This window comes from Balaenoptera borealis (genome assembly GCF_965194805.1).
Source record: "Balaenoptera borealis genome assembly, chromosome: 4".
NCBI lineage: Eukaryota > Metazoa > Chordata > Mammalia > Artiodactyla > Balaenopteridae > Balaenoptera > Balaenoptera borealis.
Genome location: NC_138861.1, coordinates 148,408,582 through 148,426,231, shown reverse-complemented (window position 1 = coordinate 148,426,231; position 17,650 = coordinate 148,408,582). Strand labels below are relative to the sequence as shown.

The following is a 17,650-nucleotide window of genomic DNA, read 5'->3' as shown; positions in this document are numbered from 1 at the left end:
AAGAAAACAGTTTTGTGGAAGGGACACATTTACTTCGCACCTCGAGTTTACGGAGGTGAGTGTATGTGATAAGTGTGTCTGAGAGATGTGGGAACGGGGCAACATCCCTGTCGCTGTTAAAGGAAGACGGAGCGGGGGCGGTGGGAGGGGTCGGCGTGGGAGGGGTCGGCGGAGGCCCACCTGCCGCCCGCCGTGCCTTCCAGCTCTGCGTCATGAGTCTCTGCAGCAGCAGCTACAGCGAGTGGGGGCTGCAGCTCCTCACCGACGTGCTGGCCCTGCGGAGCAGCTCCTACTGGCTGGTGAGGACGGAGCTTCTGGAGACTGTGGCAGAGATCGACTTCAGGTGAGTGAGTCGGGCTCGTTGGGTCGGCGAACCACAGCCGCTCCCAAGTCTGAACAGGCGTTGGAAGGCCCGGTCCCCTGGTGCCAGGAGTGACGCTTATCAAGTGACCCGTGTCAGCATCGGAGTGGTTTGCACGGCTGCCGCTGCCCGTCTCCTCCTCGACTTTGCCCCCTTCTTGGAATTTTTACGTACAGGCAGAGGAGTGGAGTTTTCCGGTAGTCTGAGTCATCCAAGTGTTCTGGATGGTGTGAATAAAAGAGCTCGAACTTCTAAAACAGTGAAGCTTGTGTCACTTGTGCTTGTTTAAACGAGTGTGCTTAACACTGGACTGAACTTAGCTGATCTGTATTGTGTTGCAGTTAAAAATAACTTCTGATGCCTTGCAGTTTTTCATTTTCTAAGAGTAAGTTTTCTTTCCAGATGATTTCTCTCTGTGCTTTCTTTTAGACGGGAAATTGCCCTTTATTGTCCAGGAATATTGTGCTTTTAAGCCCCCGTCTATAGAGTGCTTGTTGCGTGCCAGGCTGGGCTAGGTGCCCTCTGTGGGTTACCTTCTCTCAACCTCACAACATCTCTGTGAAGTCGGGGTTGCTTTCACCTGCGTCTCACAGACAGGACCCTGAGCGGGGCGGGCGGGGACCTTCCAGTCTTCGGGAGGCGCCAGAGTCTCAGCCCCCTCCCCACAGTCTGCCCTCCCGCCTTCTTCGGTAGGCGTCTGAGCTAATTCTGTAGGGCACTTGGGGTCTTTCAAAATAACAGTTGTTTATATCCATTTTGAAGAAAAATAGTTTCCTGAGTAGTGTCTGACTGAGTCTGGAGTCAGGAGAGCAGTGTAAATTCTACTTGTTTGAAAACATGAGTCTTTCTGCTGTTTTAAGTAAGGCTGCCTCAGAGCCTTCCCTGGCTGTTGGTTAATGTGCTGGAACCGGCCGTCTTCCTTGCTCTGTCAGTCATGCAGGCCATCAGCGGGTGTTTGTTCAGTAACTAAATTGTTTCATTGTGAAATATGTTCTTTTGTGTTAGGTTGGTGAGCTTTTTGGAGGCAAAAGCAGAAAACCTACACAGAAGGGCCCATCATTATACAGGGGTAAGCCCTTCATTTTTGTGAGGCTGTGATTTAACTTCCAGGAAGCACACTTTCCTAGTGGAGTAGAATGTCTTGGAATGCATTCTGTCCCAGATTTATTTCACATGAAGTATTTATTGACATCATGAAAGCTGTGATTGTATGCGTGACTTTAGGACTAGTGATGTTAAGTTCTTCCTCACTGGCTTTCCAAAATATCTGACCTAAAACTTAGTTAAATACAGAGATTATATATGTTTTTATTATCCTTCTTTCCAAAGCTTTTAAAACTGCAAGAACGAGTGCTCAATAACATTGTCATCTATTTGCTTGGGGATGAAGACCCCAGGGTGCGCCATGTTGCTGCAGCTTCGTTAATGAGGTACTTAACAAATATTTTATCTCTTTTCACTTTCTTGGTTAAAGTACTAAATGATATGAGAATGGGAAGAGAGGGGAAAATTCAGAGGACATGGGGCAGTATTCCTAAATCTTTTGAGTTCACTGTCAGCTACGCTTAAACTATCAAAAAAGATATTTTTCACTACCTTAAGGGTCTAAAATGAAAATTTAAACAACAAAGTACTAGCTTCATATTATCAAAGTAATGCACTTTCATGGCCAGAATTTTGAAATATGGAGACTAGCACTGGAAAAAAATCACCTTCAGTTCCACCATTGGAGATAACCACTGTTAACATTTTTTCCTGTATATCCTGTGTACAAGTTTCTTTTTCAAAATTGGGACAAAATGTACATGCAGTTCTGTTATCTGATAATTTCCACATAATGTATTATTAGCATCTTCCTGTTGGAAATACTCTTCTAAAAAAGAAATTTTAACTGTCATTGTTGTCTGGGGCGGCACCCTCTATTCAGATATATTCATATTTCCGTACTGAAGTGCATGACATTTCATACAGTGTGAGATAAATAAAGCCTGTAAATATTGTTTAAAAATTTTTTTAGTTAGTGGCCACTTTTTCACTATGTAGTTGTGATAAATTTTTATATAAATATTATTTGGTTGGATATTAAATTTTTATTGATTTAAATAATGAATAATGGTTCAGTGACTATTGTTATACATAAATGTTTATGTGTAATTTTTTTTCTTAGAATTAATTCCTGGAAGTTGAGTTACTAGGCCAAGCAAGCTTTTTGATTTTTTTTTTCCTAGTAGCTTTATTGAGGTATAATTTTGTATCTCTTAAAATTTACTCATTTTAAGTGTACAATTAAATTATTTTTGGTAAATTTACAGAGTTGTGCAACCTTCACCACAATCCAATTTTAGAACATTTCTATCATCTCAAAAAGATCTTTTGTGCCCATTTGCAATAATTCCCAATTCCCACCTGGCCACAGGCAGCCACTAATCTACTTCCTGACTTTAGAGATTTGCCTATTCTACACGTTTTATATAAATGAGATCACATAATAAATAGATGGGACTTTTGTGTCTGGCTTCTTTTGCTTAGTTTTTGAGATTCATCCATGCTACGTGGTGTGTTTGTTCCTTTCATTGTTGAATAGTATTCTGTTACATAGATAATACTCTGTTTTATTTATACATTCACCAGGTGGTATTACTATTTTCACTTTTTGACTACTGTGAATCCTGCTTTTCCTTTCTCATGGGTGGATTCCTAGCAGTGGGTTTTCATGGTTTTGTTACTTATTGTGAAATTTCTCTCCAGAAACGGATCAGTTTATGCTCCCACTCCCAGAATATGATTGTGCCTGATTCTTCTCACCAAAACAGCATTTCAAAAGAAGTTAAATATGTGTCAGTTGTTCAGGCAGTCATTGGTATTTCTTATTAAAATAACTTTTATCTTGTTTTAAAAGTAATACATGTTTACTGAACAAAATTTAGGAAAAATGTAAAGAAGGAGATAAAAATCTTTGTAATCGAACTACTCAAAGAAAACCAGTTACATTTCGGTGGATATTCTTTTGGTTTTCAATGTGGTCATTTGCATTTCTTTGATTACTTGTGAGGTGTACCTTTTCATGGATTTAACTGGATTTATATAACTTACTTGATCAAAGATCTTGGATCTTTACCATTTTCTGTGAATGATAGTAATTTATTAAACCTTAGGAAAAAATTATACTTATGACCAGGTCTTCATGGAGGAAAGAGACTTTAACTGAAGACACTGGGTTTGCAAACTAATGTGATAAAACAGTTGACTGTTTCTAAAGTTATGGGCCCGTCTGTAGGCGTGTGAGTGCTCGCACAGGGTGTGTGCCGAGTGCCGATTGCAGGGAGGAGCCCGTGTGCCCCCTGCATTCTGCCTCTGAGTTCACTTTGGATTTGTGACGGACCTCAGCTGGAGCTCCGCACCCGGGAGTGTGTGGGACGGTTTTGCAGACAAAATTGCAGAAGTGAGTAAGGGACAGCCCCTGGCATTCGGATCTGCCCTGTGCTCAGTGCTTCCTGTGTGCCGTGGCTTCACGCACTTGTTGATGCCGATCAAGATGATTAGAAAGAGAACTTTCAAGGTTTTTTAAATCAAAGCATTTAATTATGTGTAGAGAGATGTATGTAACTGTATGACAGACAGGAAGAGAGTCCAGCGCCTGGTCTTTTCAGAGCGGGTGTGTGGGGGAGTGGCCCTGCGATCGGAGCCTCTGCTCTAATTCCCTTGACGAAGGAAGTGTCTGTGGGTAGCCGGAGGGAGGGGATCACAGGTGGTTTCAGGTACTTTCTAAGGGAAATAAACCTTGCTTTTATGTCAGGCTTGTCCCGAAGCTGTTTTATAAGTGCGACCAAGGACAGGCTGACGCAGTTGTGGCCATGGCGAGAGGTCAAAGCAGCGTTCACCTGAAGCCTCTCATGCACGAGGCGCAGCCTCCATCTCACTTCTCCGCCAGCACCATAACCAGGTACCCCTGCTAGCCGAGGAAGGCGTGCCCTGGGCTCACTCTAAAGCCTCGTGTTTTCTAGAGAAAACGCTTGGAATAGGCGTTCCTCCCTTGATGGGGCGCTTCTCTTTTTCGGGGTCTACCACCCCGCCTCTTTACTTAAGCTCTGCTGCAGCCACACAGCAGTGACATCGTAAATTGTATGATCTGTTTGTTACGAGCCACATACCGACAGCTGTATTTTTCTCTAGGACTCTAATGCTATGTCTTCTCTAAAAACTTGTCCTTAAAATTTTCACTTTATTTGTGTTACCTGTGAAGAGTATAGTTATGTCGTGATTAATGTTTTAGTGAGCAGGCTGTTAAAGAGTGTCGGTGTTATTTAGGGTTATCACTAGTTCAGTGATGTGCAATTATTATTATTCACATTTTTTTGTGAGAGTCTTTTAAATACAATTTCAAATGGTTGTACACAGCCCATCCTTTTCTATGTCTTTTAGACTAGAAGACTAACATAGACTATGTTTTTTATTGTTGAGGACAGGACACTGAGGGAAACAAAAGTGAATCAACGCTAATCCTGCCTGGGCTTCATTTATATAGTTGGGGAATTAGAATTTGTATGTAACTACAAGGAGGGATTGAAATTGACACGTGCCATGAATGGAGTATGGAAAAGTGGCAGTCCTACAGTGGGAAAGGACTTTCTTTTGTCCAGAATCAGGAGTAGATTCATGAAGGATTTCTTTTAACTTAAAACTTGAAAAATGGGCAGCTTTGGACACGTAGAGAGATTGCAGGCAAGGCTGTGTTGAAGAGAGCATTGCTCCAGTGCTGTGGTGTTGGGAATTGGAGGAGGAGAGGGGTGATTTCAGCCATTTTCCTAGAATAATGACCACATTTATTCCCAGTCTTTCTTTAACTTAAAAGTCAAGACTGCTTTAATCTCTTGTAGCCTTTAATCTTAAAATTTTAAATGCCATTTGAATTTGGAAAATGTCATAAGCTTCAGTGGTAGATTGTAAGTCTCCACGTCTCTTTCTCATTAGAATATATAGAGGCTATAACCTACTACCAAGCATAACAGATGTCACTATGGAAAATAACCTTTCGAGAGTCATTGCAGCAGTTTCTCATGAGCTGATCACATCAACCACGAGGGCGCTCACAGTAAGACTCTTTTGGTTGGTCTTAATGAGGTTACTTTTCAGTAGTTTGTGTGGTCAATTCTTAATGGTAGGATGCTTGTATTAGAGCTCTTATATGTGCGGCTTACTAAGAAATTGTGCTTCTGTGAATAAAACCTGGGTTTATTCCAATGGGAATGGAAACAACTTTTCTTTTTTCTGAACATTAAATATGTTCATTGTAAAAAAATTCAGCCAGGGGAACTCCCCAGCGGTCCGGTGGTTAGGAATCGGCGCTTTCACTGCCGTGGGCCTGGGTTCAGTCCCTGGCTGGGAACTAAGATCCCACAAGCCGCGTGTCGCGGTCAAAAAATTAAAATCAATCAATCAATCAATCAATCAGCCTGTCTAGGAAGACATAACAAAGAAAAGAAAAACTACCATAATCTGAATTGGTAGTATATCAGAAGTTTAAAATATCTCTAGAATAATTGACTCAGTGACTTTATAATATATACGAAGCAGAAAAAAATCAGAAATGCCAACAAAGATTTTTGTGTAATGTGATTATCTGTATCATTATTTGTGATGCTGAAATTGTAAAAGAACCATAATGTCCAAGAGTCCAAAACTGATTAAATTCTGATTATAACTAAATTCTGTATAGATGGTGATATGCTTATCATGCACTTATTAACATGATGGTTTGGAGGATTTTTAACAATCTGTAGAGTGATCATCTGGATTATAATGAGTGAAAAAAGGCACAGTACAAAACTGTGTATGCTTGTGTACAGACAGATCTTGCTTATGAAAAACATTGTTCACATTAAACACATTTCTTACATACTCAAGAAAATGATTGGCAGAAAATTTCCAAAATAAATTTTAGGATTATGAATGATTATGCTTTTTAAGATATTCACAAATTTTCTAAAATGAACAAGTCTAACTTCCATAATCAGAAAAAAAGAGTGTTATACGAAAGTAGTGCCAATTTGCTGATTACCAGGTTAAATCTTGTCATTTATTTTATGTGACAGAAGGAATGCTTTCATGTTGTGAAAACTCAGACAATTATGATTAGACTATCTTGATAAGTATATAAGTGCCTTTCAAACTTAAATATTGTTTGGGCTGTCTGCAGTTTGGTCTTCCCTTGATTTGTTCAAAATATTATAAACATTATTTGTATTTATTGTGGCCTGCATATGTCAGACACTGTTCTAGGCTTGGGATGTAAAAACAAAGAGGATCCCTGCCCTTGTGGTTCTTTCAGTCTGGTTAGGAAGATGGACATTAATTAGCTCGAGTGCTGGAGCAGATGGGGTGGGGTGGGGTGGGGTGGGGTAGGAAGGGCGTTCCAGGTGGGGGCGGGGAGCACAGGATGATTAAAGTTCGAGGCAGAGGAGGTGCATCACTCCTGGCCTCTCCTCACTGGGATATAATCGACCCTCCTTAAACCTGTATCTCAGTTGTCCAGCTGTATCTTCTAAGGTATGAACTTGTATCATGGGAGGACAGATGTCTTATCGTTAGATACAGATCCCAATTTTGTTTTCATTGTTCATACTCTTTATAAAGGGAAAAAGGAGGTTCCATTTAATAAACTTTTTTGGTGTTTGAGTGTGATTTTCTCATTCCTTTCTTCTTTAGTTTGGATGCTGTGAAGCTCTGTGTCTTCTTTCAACTGCCTTTCCAGTTTGCATTTGGAGTTTAGGTTGGCATTGTGGGTATGTATATTCCTCGGCACATGGCTGTGTACAATTATGTGATACAAACATAGTTATACGGATCCCTTTCTTTCTTTCTTTTTAAGTCTCACCTTAACAGTTTCACCTTTTGGAAAAATACCCATCGGAATATTTGCTTCTGCCCTGTTAGTTGTGTGGGAAGCTAGAGAAGGAGCTATTGGGAAATACTGAATTACTTGTAATTCTAATGGATGTCAGATGCTCACTCTTAAGCATTTTGGAGGGTCTGAGGGTATGATTTGCAGGTTAATTTAAGGGAATTTGCATATGCTGGCAAAAGACTTTTCTAATTGGCTTGATTCTCTCCAAAATTATTCACTATGTATTACAAGTTTAGAAACATTTTTCGTTTGAAATCAAACGTGAGCTATCGTGCAAAATCGTAATCAATTACAAGAGTAATTTAGGAACTATTATATTTATATTAGCGGTTCTCATTTAAAAATGATTTTCTTCCAGTAGATGGCCCTATAGCATCTGTGAAATAATTCTGAGTCTTCTACAGCATTAAGGAGTAAGCTTTTGTTATGTATACTGATAACTGAGACAAATTTAGTAACTCACTGTCACATTTGGAAGGAAATCTACAGATTTCTTGTGTGTGTCAGCGTACGGCCAACTAACTTTGCTTGAAGTGGGTGCATTCTCTGGTCCCGGGTGATGGCTTTCCTGTGTCGTAGATTCAGCATTAGACCTGACTTCAGAGCAACTCTGGTGTTGGGGTAAACGTGCTAAGTCAGAGTCGAAAGAGAGTTAAAAGTTATCAGAGTAACCAGTTCCAATACTTCCAGTCAGATCTGCTACCTGATTTCCTTTCTCGGATGACTTTCATGGGACTCTGGTTCCAGGAAAGATGCTAGTTCACAGTAGTAAAATCGCTTTATGAGCTGGCATGAAATGAACAGTGATGTGCCTTCCTTTTGGTTCATAGGAGAAAGCAAGGCTGTTATCTTAAAATTTTTCTGTAATTCAATCTTGCAAATGTCTGCTTTCAGAGTGCCCCCACTGAGCGCCTCTGATGAGTCTAGAAAGAGCTGTACTGTGGGCATGGTCACGATGATCCTGACCCTGCTTTCATCAGCCTGGTTCCCACTGGATCTCTCAGCCCATCAAGATGCTTTGATTTTAGCCGGGAACTTGCTTGCAGGTATTGGTACTGAGTTGAAAGAGGGATTCTAGGTCTTTAACTTTTGATTTCCTTTGGGGGGTGGCGGCGGTGAGCGTATGGAGGAAAAGTATTGAGGTCATTGCCAGGGATGGCTTGTTCCTTTAGTCAGAATTTCAGACATTACCGGCAGGCATAAATGTGTACCGCAGGCAGCTATCCTGTGCCGGGTATTTTAAAGCAGCCCTTTCCCAATCTAGCCCCTCAGTTAGCTATAGGTAAACTCATTTCTAATTTCATTTTAGCGGGCACCGTGTGCGGGTACTGTCTCAGGCACGGGGGCCATGAGAAAGGATGGTGTGTGGGCTCCGTTCTCAAGTTGAATGTAGGTTTGTAGCAACACACGTCAACAAAAGTTCAGTGGCCGCACAGAGCGGCTGTAATCACTCTTTGTTGGGGATTAGGACAGGAAACAAGATTTATGGGCTGGCAGGAGAGGACACCAGACAGGGTACAGCACATGTGAAGGCATGGAGACGTGAAAAATTGTGTGACATTTGAGAACTGAGTAATTTTGGATATCGTGTGAGGGCGAGGACGAGGATGGAGAATGTGGCTGGTGAGGGATCCGTCTCCGTTAATGAGGACTTAGTCTGTTTGCTCTGGGAGGTCATCGAAGAGCCTTATGAAAGGGACTAACAATCTGGTTAGTATTTTAGAAAGATCACTCGGCTGACGTGAATGTGGATTGGAGGAGAAGTTAGGGAAACCCGGACTTAAGGCAGGATCAAGAGAGTCTGAACAAGATAATGGCTGTGGGCTGTGTGGGAAGAGGCCCATTAGAAGAGAGTGAAGGGGGCAGAGTCAGCACGTCTGGATCACCAGTTGAACTTCAGTTGTAAAGATCAGGAGGGGGACTGTCACATCCTGGGTGGGTATGTGATGGCGGCCTTCATGGAGGTTGGGGACACAGATTCGGGGGGAGATGTCGGTTTCCTGTGGAACCTGAGGCATCAGTGGGCCCCCAGGTGGAGGTGTCCAGCAGACTCTCGACACAGATGGGTCTGAAGGACTTATGTCTTGGCCCCACACTGTGGAGCTGGGGAGGTAATGTCTGTGCCTGTGTCACAGCCAGTGCCCCCAGATCTCTGAGGAGTTCGTGGGCCTCCGAAGAAGAGGCCAGCCCTGCAGCCACCAAGCAGGAAGAGGTGTGGCCGGCTCTGGGTGACCGGACCCTGGTGCCCATGGTGGAGCAGCTCTTCTCCCACCTGCTGAAGGTGGTCAACATCTGTGCACACGTCCTGGATGATGTGGCTCCTGGACCAGCAATAAAGGTAACTCCTTGCTTGGGCAGCTGTTTTCAGCTGGTCCAGATGGCTCCGTGGGCTTCCAGGCATGCCTCTGTTTACTCATCTGTCCCTTCTTTATCCTCTTTTGCTTTAAATAAACAAAATTGCTCATATCGTGACACTAGATTTAACACCTAGATGTGCTCATCCAATTTATAGCCCGTTTGGTATCGTCTGTCATTTACTGTCACCTCTGAGAGGGAAATACCTGGCTTTATTCTTGGGCTTTCAGCGTTGGCCAAGAAAGCTCAGCATTGAAGTTGGTCTCTCCTGAAATGTTTTGCTTTTCTTTGAAGTACAGTTCAGTGAAAACTATTCACACAATGAATTTAAGATGGATCAGTTCACTTGTAATTGTATCTGATGGTTCACTCTCTCTCCTGTCTCTTCCACCTTGACAGCTCAGGTTCTCCTCTAGCTGCCATTCGGTCCCCCTGCCGCTACAAGCTTCTCTTGAGTCCTTTCTCCCAGCTTAACCCCTGAATTAGTGTACTGCTTCTCTGACGCTGGCCTTCTTTGCAAAACCTCTCGGGCCCTGGACTCAGTCCACTGCATCGGCCGTTGATTCTTTAACCCCTGCTGGCCTGATTTCTGCCAGCTCCCCATAGCCACACTCCCTGCCAAGACCCGCCTTTGACTCTCGTGGGTACTTTGCAGACCCTGTCTCACCTCCCCTCTGCATCTCCCAGGACCACCTCTCCTGTACTGAGACGTTCTCTGCGGTCGGCTTCCGGATTCTCTGACCCCCTTCTACTGCCTGGGCACTTTCCTAGTTTAGTCTTCTTCCCACCACTCGTGCTTTCCAGGGCTCTGTTCTCAGTCGGCCCCGCTCCATATTCTCTGGGCCAGGGCTGTCCAGTACAGCTCTCTGTAAGGAGGGAAACGTTCCATCTACACCAGCCGGGACAGTAGCCACCAACCACATGTGGCAACCGAGCACGTGAAATGTGGCCAGGGCAACTGAGGAACTGAACTTCTAATTTTGTTTAATTGCCATTAAATTTAAATTTAAGTAGCCGCATGTAGATCGTGGCTCCAGCGTGGGACCGGGCAGCTCAGTGCAGTCAGGTCTACTCTCAGGTCTTCAGTGTCTAAGCAGGGAAGACCCCAGACCTGTCCTCGGAGTCCAGTGTGGCCAGCTGCCACGGGTCACCTCTACTTGGGCGATCCATAGAAATCTCATTCGGTCTAAATCTGGGCTTCTTGGTCTCCTCCCCAGCTGGTGCTTCTCCCCGTCTCTCACTCCATATTTTTCAAGCTAGAAAATGGGAGTCATCACAACTCTTCATCTTGCTCACCAAATTCCTTGTTTTCTCTCCTAAGTATCTTGCAGGAAGCCCATATATGTATATGCATACATGCATGTACATTAACATATGTACATACATGCACATGTAGGTGCACACACATATACGCACTTTTGTCTATGCTCACTGCCGCTGGTCTGGTCCAAGCTGATGTAGTATCTCATTTGCACCACTGTGGTGGCCTCGCTGAAACAACATTATTAACATATCGTACAGTTACAGTGCAATTCACATACCATGGCCTCACCCATTTAAAGTGTATGACTCTGTTTTAGTACACCCAGAGTTATTTGGCCATCACTACGATCCATTTTAGAACCCAAAAAGGAATGCTGTACCATTTGGCTGTCACCCCCCAGCCCTCCCATGCCCCCCAGCTCCAGGCAACCACTAAGCTACTTTCTGTTTCTGTAGATCTGCCTGTTCTGGACATTTCGTGTCAGTGCAGCTACACAGCTGGTGTCCTTCGTGACTGGCTCCTTTCACATAGCGTGTTTTCCAGGTGCAGCAGCTTCTCTTCCCGGTCTCTCTAGCCCTTCCCTGTTAGCCATTGTGTCCTTTGTGCAGACAAGGCTCCGAGGTGTAGGGTGGCCTCTCTTAGATCGCGGAGGGGGTGAGCAGCAGAGCTGAGGCGCCCACGCCACTGCCTCCTGCCGTGTGGGGCTGGGGCGTTCTGTACTCTGTCCTGTGTATGCAGAGTATGGGCTTTGTGGAGGGTCTGGGTTTGTTGCCTCCTACCTCTGCTGCTTGTTAGCTGTGACCTTGAATAATTCACTTCATCATCACTGAGCCTATTTCCTCATTTGAAAACGGAGTTCAGAGCATTGCTTTGTACCCTGTTTCACACCCTGGCTTCCAGAGAGAGCCCCATTGCTTGCTATTGGAGGTGGCATGCCGGGGCTCTGGGGGCCTCCTGAGACCCCGCCTGACTGCGTGAGGGCTCCTCCGTCTCTGAGCGTTCATGGTGCTCCCGTTAGGAAGTGCTGGTCAGTTCCCACCATGTGCAATTGTTGTGTGGGCTAAAGTGGATGGTATGTGTATGGAGTCTGAGCTCCATAAATGTGGATTCAAAGAAGAGAAATGGATTGCACGGGTGAATGGTAGAAGCACATACCATAGTTTTCAGTTCTGTGTTGGTTACACTTCCTTCACAGTTTGTTTTCTATTTTAGGCAGCCTTGCCGTCTCTAACAAACCCGCCTTCTCTGAGTCCAATCCGACGGAAGGGAAAAGACAAGGAACCCGGAGAGCAGGTGTCTGTACCCGTGAGTCCCAAGAAAGGCGGTGAGGCCAGTCCAGGTGTGAGGCCACGGCGGGGGAGGGGGAGGGGACGGGCTCGGGGGGGGGGGGCCTGTCTATATTACAGTGGTTTAGGACTAAAGCTTACGTTCATGTCAAGGTTAATATTACAACTTGGTAGTTTTTGGAAATAAAATACATAGCAATGAAGCCAGAGAAATGGTTTCCCCAGGTGTGGTTTCAGGTATTGAATATTACTTACTGAGTGTACACAGACCACATTTTGGTCTTACGCACATCTGAGCGTTGCTTGCCAATGTGGGGTCCCAGCCGCCTGCAGGTGTCTGGCCCACAGCAAGGCGCCGCGCCCCACGCTTCCCACGCTGTGCCTCCTCCCTTCTCCTCTTCTCACTGATTTTCAGTAAGGGAGGGGGTGTAGACAGCTAGGAATAGAGTGGGGTGACATTGTTGATTATGATGTGTGGAGAATTCTGAAATAGGAAATGGAAATTTTACATGTGGAAGGGCTGAGGGAGAAGTAAAGTGGGGATAAAATCATCTGAGTGAGACAAACCTGAGAAATTGACAGACACTTGGAGGGGACAGTCTTGGAACAGAAGGGGCCAGAGTGACCATGTGACTCTGCCTGTGACGTATGCGGTCCGTGCCGCTCTTGGTGGGCACAGAGCAGAGGCGACCAGACGCCTGTCTGCTTGTGCTGCCACCAAGTCCGCTCACATGCCACCTCACAGTGCCGGGGCCGGACATGACTCTCCCGTTCATTTTGCTTATAAAGCGTTTATGCTAAGCATTTTATCAATTTTAAAACTTTATTTAATTTTTTGGCTGCACTGCATGGCTTGTGGGATCTTAAGTTCCCCGACCAGGGATTGAACCTAGGCCCCAGCAGTGAAAGCATCAAGTCCTAACCACTGGACCGCCAGGGAATGCCCTATGTTAAGCATTTTAAAAGAAACTATTTTCTCAGTATTGATGACGATACCAGTGGAAGATTTACCAGCTAAAAAGCTTCAGAACTCTATAAATGCAAAGTTATCAGTATGTGACTGATCATCTTTCTGATGGATTAAATAAACTAAGGACCCCAAATCACAAATCTTTAAGACCTTACACGGTGCTTGGCATTTAATATTTAGTATCAGCTTAATGATAGTGTGTGTACCCTTACGGTGTTCAGAGCACGTTCACGTCACCCCTGTTTGATTGCTTACAGGGCTCCTGACCTAAGTCGACCAGAGGTCAACCCCGTCGTGCCCCTGGGAGCCTTGTGCTCTGAGAGGTGTTGAGATTGACTGACGGTCACGTCAGTTGTTCCTCTGACTCACAAACAGGCAGCCGGGCCAAAGCAAACACATGATAGCATCACACTGCTTTTCTTCTTTTTCTTCTTTCTGTTTTATTTTGTCATCTTTTGGGCGGTACTCAGAGTCTACTTATGTCCATTAGTCAATTTCTTGTTATTGCTAATTAATCAGAAAGTCAGGAAAAATTTGGATTTTATCCTACTAGAATACTATAAAAATAATTATTACTAACAATCTCTTTTAAACTTGGCGTGTGTTTACTTTTGATCTAAAAGTTTATTTTGTGTGGTGTGTTTAAAGCCTCTCGACCGTCTGAAACCTCAGGGCCTGTTGCAGCAACCAAGTCCTCGTCACTGGGGAGTTTCTATCACCTTCCTTCTTACCTTAAATTGCACGATGTCCTGAAAGCTACACACGCAAACTACAAGGTACTGCTTCTTTTGTAAAAATACACTCATTCACACATTTCAGAGGATTGTTGATATTTTTCTTAAGATTGTAGCTCATAGACATACACATATAAGTAAGTTAGGCCTTTGGGGTATGAGTTACAATTAGCTTTTTCAACTTTGTCTTTCAGCTTTGTTTACGGTAGCTTCCATCATACAAAAGTTTAGGATTTTCATTGGAAAAGAGATGTCTTTATGATTTATTGATGCCGTGTCTGGGCGTCCCAAGATCGCCCACTTTTAGAGATCCACTAGAAGGTCTTGTGGGACTGAGCATGTGGTTGTACTCACAGCGAGGGCTCCTCACGGCAGGGCGGGGAGGACACACAGCCAGCCCCTAGGGGAAGGATGCCGGCAGAGTCTGGAGCAACCTCTGCCCCCCATGAGGGCCACTCGGAGGACCCCACCACCCCCGCCCTCAACTAAAGTGCAGCTGCGTGCTGGTTACAGAGGCTCGCTCTGCCTTCACAAACCAAAATTCACACTCGCAGAAGAGAGCAGGGGTCCAGCATCAACACATTGTTTGCTAAGGCAGTCCAGGCACAGTGAGCCACCCTTAGTGCTCAGGGCGAGTCTGACGTCAGTCTAGGGAACTGTTTACTGGCTGAGTTCCCAGGCACCCCGAGGGCCAACCTTGCAAGCAGCTTTCTGGAAGGATAGCAGTCTGCTCTGTTGTTTCTCTTGCACAGGTATGTTTCTTACTTAGGACTTTCTCATTCTGAGATGATGATGATTATTATATTTTATTTATTTATTTTTTTGGCTGCACTGCGTGGCTTGCGGGATCTCAGTTCCCTGACCAGGGATTGAATCCCGGCCACAGCAGTGAAAGCCCAGAATCCTAACCAGTAGGCCACCAGGGAACTCCCCTTATTCTAAGATTATTAAGGAAAATCTTCCACGGTTTCATTTAGGGCTTTTCCTTTTTTTCTTCCATTCAGTTTTTTGTGTTTAGACTATTCTGTCTGCAATTTGTTAGATATGAAGCATGCCTCTAACAGCTTTTTTTTTCCAGCTACCTAACCAGTTGCCCCTACAGTTTCCCAAATAGTCCATTTTCTGGCACTAATGGGTTTGAAATACTACCTTTATCACATACTAAATTCTCATAGTTCTATATTTCCATTTACTACTTTATTATATCAGTCTGTCCATCTGTTCATCCATTAGAAGCACACTTCCTGATTATTGTAGCTTCATAATATATTTTTGAGGCGATCAGTTACCCCATTTTACTTTAGAATTTCCCTGGATATTCTTATTTATTTTTGCATATGAACATGAGAATAAGCTTATCTAATTCCGAAGGAAGTTGAGAGTTTTTCCCTTGGGATTGTGTTAAATCTGTAGATTAATTTGGGGAGAACTGATATCTTAGATGTTAAGCCTGCCTGTCCAGAGTGTGAGATGCTTTTCTGCGTATTGGAAACTTCCTGTATGTGCCTCAGAAGCACATAAAATTTAAAGAATTTTAAAAGTAATTTTAAAAGATACTTCACATAGATCTTGCACGTTTTTTCATAAATGTGACCCATAGTCATCCTTTTTTTTATTACTAATAGATACATCTCAATTTTTTTAAAACCATTTACAAACTTTATCTGGTTTGTTTTCTGAAGGATATAGATAATTTTTAAAGATAAAAGATTTGGAGGCTCTCTTTAGCTGGATGTTTCTCATGTCAAGCTCTGAAGTAGAGGAGGGTATGTTTAAAATCCCACACAGAGAAGATGTTACCTTTCCACCTGTTTTCAGCGTACGTCATCTTCAGTTCTGGGGGACCCCCCGCCCATGTTGTCCGCAGCATCCCCCCATCCTCTCCCCCCTCTACATCGTCTCCCTTCCTGAATGCCCTGGACTCCAAGGTGGACCCCTTTACTCTTGGCCTCGCTGGAGCCTCGGAGTCCCGCCTCCTGGTTGAGTTGCTGTGCGCAGACTCTGTGTGTGTTTGGAGCGGCTGGCGTGTCCTGAGATCTTTCATCACCGCCTCCTCACCTCCTCCGCTGCCCCACTGGGTGTCCTGCTCTCCCGCTCTCCATTGTTTGCTTGACCCTTGGGCTCCCCCCTGCTTTATTTCCCAGTCTCCAAGTCCTTCTTCAGCTCTCCTCAGAGCCCTTTGATCCTAGTTCTCACATCTGTTCGCTCTTCGGGAAAGGCCTTCCCTGCTCGTTCCCCGACCGCCCATTCCACGTCCCGTGCCTGCTGGAGGTGAACCCCTGCCCTCCTGCTTTCCCTGGGTCTTTGGGGGTCTCGCTCCTGGATTTTTCCTTCCTTCCTTGGCCTGTTGTGAACACCCTCAGGTGGACGTGATAGTGGTCACAGAGATCCACTTACATGTTCATTTTCTGTGTCTGTCTCTCACCTGCTTTCCTCTCCCTTTGCCCAGAAAGTGTTTTCTCTTTCATCAGGGGTGGTTAGATTTTATTTCACTGAGCAAATTCCTTTCTACTTATTGTAATGTTTTTGTAGGATTTTTGCCAGTTTTTATTCTCAGTCAATCACTCCCCCTCACCCTTGTTCTTATATATTATATCTTTGGCCCTGACCCTTCTCTCAGTCTGTTAAATGGGGGAAATTGCTACATAATTTAATTCAGTTGGGTCCTTTAGGATCTTAACTTAATATCTCTTAAGACTAATTTAATATTTTGTTGTAGCCAGACTGAAAGGTTGTGTCTGAATTTGATAATGATTTCCCCCAGGGATCTTAATGGATGGAAGAGGACATGTGTTTTATATTTTTTGATATGCTGCTTATCAGGCACTGGTTATGATGGGCATTAAACATTCTTTTTCTCATTATGATAGAAGGTTAGGAATTATTTCTTTCAGTAGCGTCAGTATACGTTAGAAGACGCCTTTGAAAATAGTGTTTATATAGCTATCCAGAAGAGTAATTTCCTTTCCAAGGCATTTCCCAGTGCTAAAAACAAGCAAACAAACAGAACCCACCCCCCCCCCCCACCACCCCGCCATGGTGAGTGTCACGCTGCCTCGCGGAACACACCACAGCAGACGGTGTGTGCCTGTCTCAGGTGACCGGGATGCTGCCAGTAATCATGTGTTCCTTCTCTCCCTCCACTTTCCCAAGGTCACCTTGGATCTTCAGAGCAACACCGAAAAGTTTGGGGCTTTTCTGCGCTCTGCCTTGGATGTTCTCTCTCAGATTCTAGAGTTGGCGACACTGCAGGACATCGGGAAGGTTTGTGTTTCCTTTCTTCTCGTTGAGCTGTAGCTGGCACGCTTGAAGTGTACCCTGGGCAGAGTGCCTCCAGGGCGAAACCCCACCATCCCGGCACATTCATAAAGTGGGGAGAAGGTTCTGCAGTCTGGGCACTTGAGTCTGATTCTCGTCTTAGCCTGAAGTTGCCGGGGGCGGGGTTCTATTTGTATCCTGTTTTCACTTTTTGCTGTAAATTAGCTCAGACCCAGATGAATTTAAAAATTGGTGGGTTTAAAACTGTTGACAGAGTCCTTTACTTTATTTGACCTTCGCACATGGCAAGGTCAGAGCAGTCTCGGGGGTGTGGCTTGTTCCTCTGGTGCTTCAGGAAGCAGCAGAGCTGTGCTTGAGGCTCGTGGACGTCGGTTCCAAGCCCAGTAACCTCCCTGCACCACCCTCATGTTGTGGGGACACGTTCAAGCACACGGGAGAGTTAAGAGGTCGTGTGGTGAGTGCCCGTGTCGTGTCCACGACCAGATCCGGCAGTTACT

The 17,650-nt window shown here is 44.4% G+C and overlaps 1 protein-coding gene across 5 annotated transcripts in view; it reads left to right on the top strand.

Annotated features, from left to right (window-relative positions):
- The window catches only part of HTT (huntingtin), a 136,895-nt gene that overhangs the window by 56,155 nt on the left and 63,090 nt on the right, over positions 1–17,650 (top strand). For all 5 annotated transcript variants that reach the window (XM_082391236.1, XM_082391237.1, XM_082391235.1 and 2 more), the window contains 11 exons: positions 204–343; positions 1,367–1,430; positions 1,691–1,791; positions 4,158–4,304; positions 5,333–5,453; positions 7,067–7,143; positions 8,160–8,311; positions 9,401–9,603; positions 12,097–12,223; positions 13,789–13,916; positions 17,028–17,138. In XM_082391236.1, the coding sequence (XP_082247362.1) occupies positions 204–343; positions 1,367–1,430; positions 1,691–1,791; positions 4,158–4,304; positions 5,333–5,453; positions 7,067–7,143; positions 8,160–8,311; positions 9,401–9,603; positions 12,097–12,223; positions 13,789–13,916; positions 17,028–17,138 (1,371 nt within the window). The remainder of the gene's footprint in view (positions 1–203; positions 344–1,366; positions 1,431–1,690; positions 1,792–4,157; positions 4,305–5,332; positions 5,454–7,066; positions 7,144–8,159; positions 8,312–9,400; positions 9,604–12,096; positions 12,224–13,788; positions 13,917–17,027; positions 17,139–17,650) is intronic.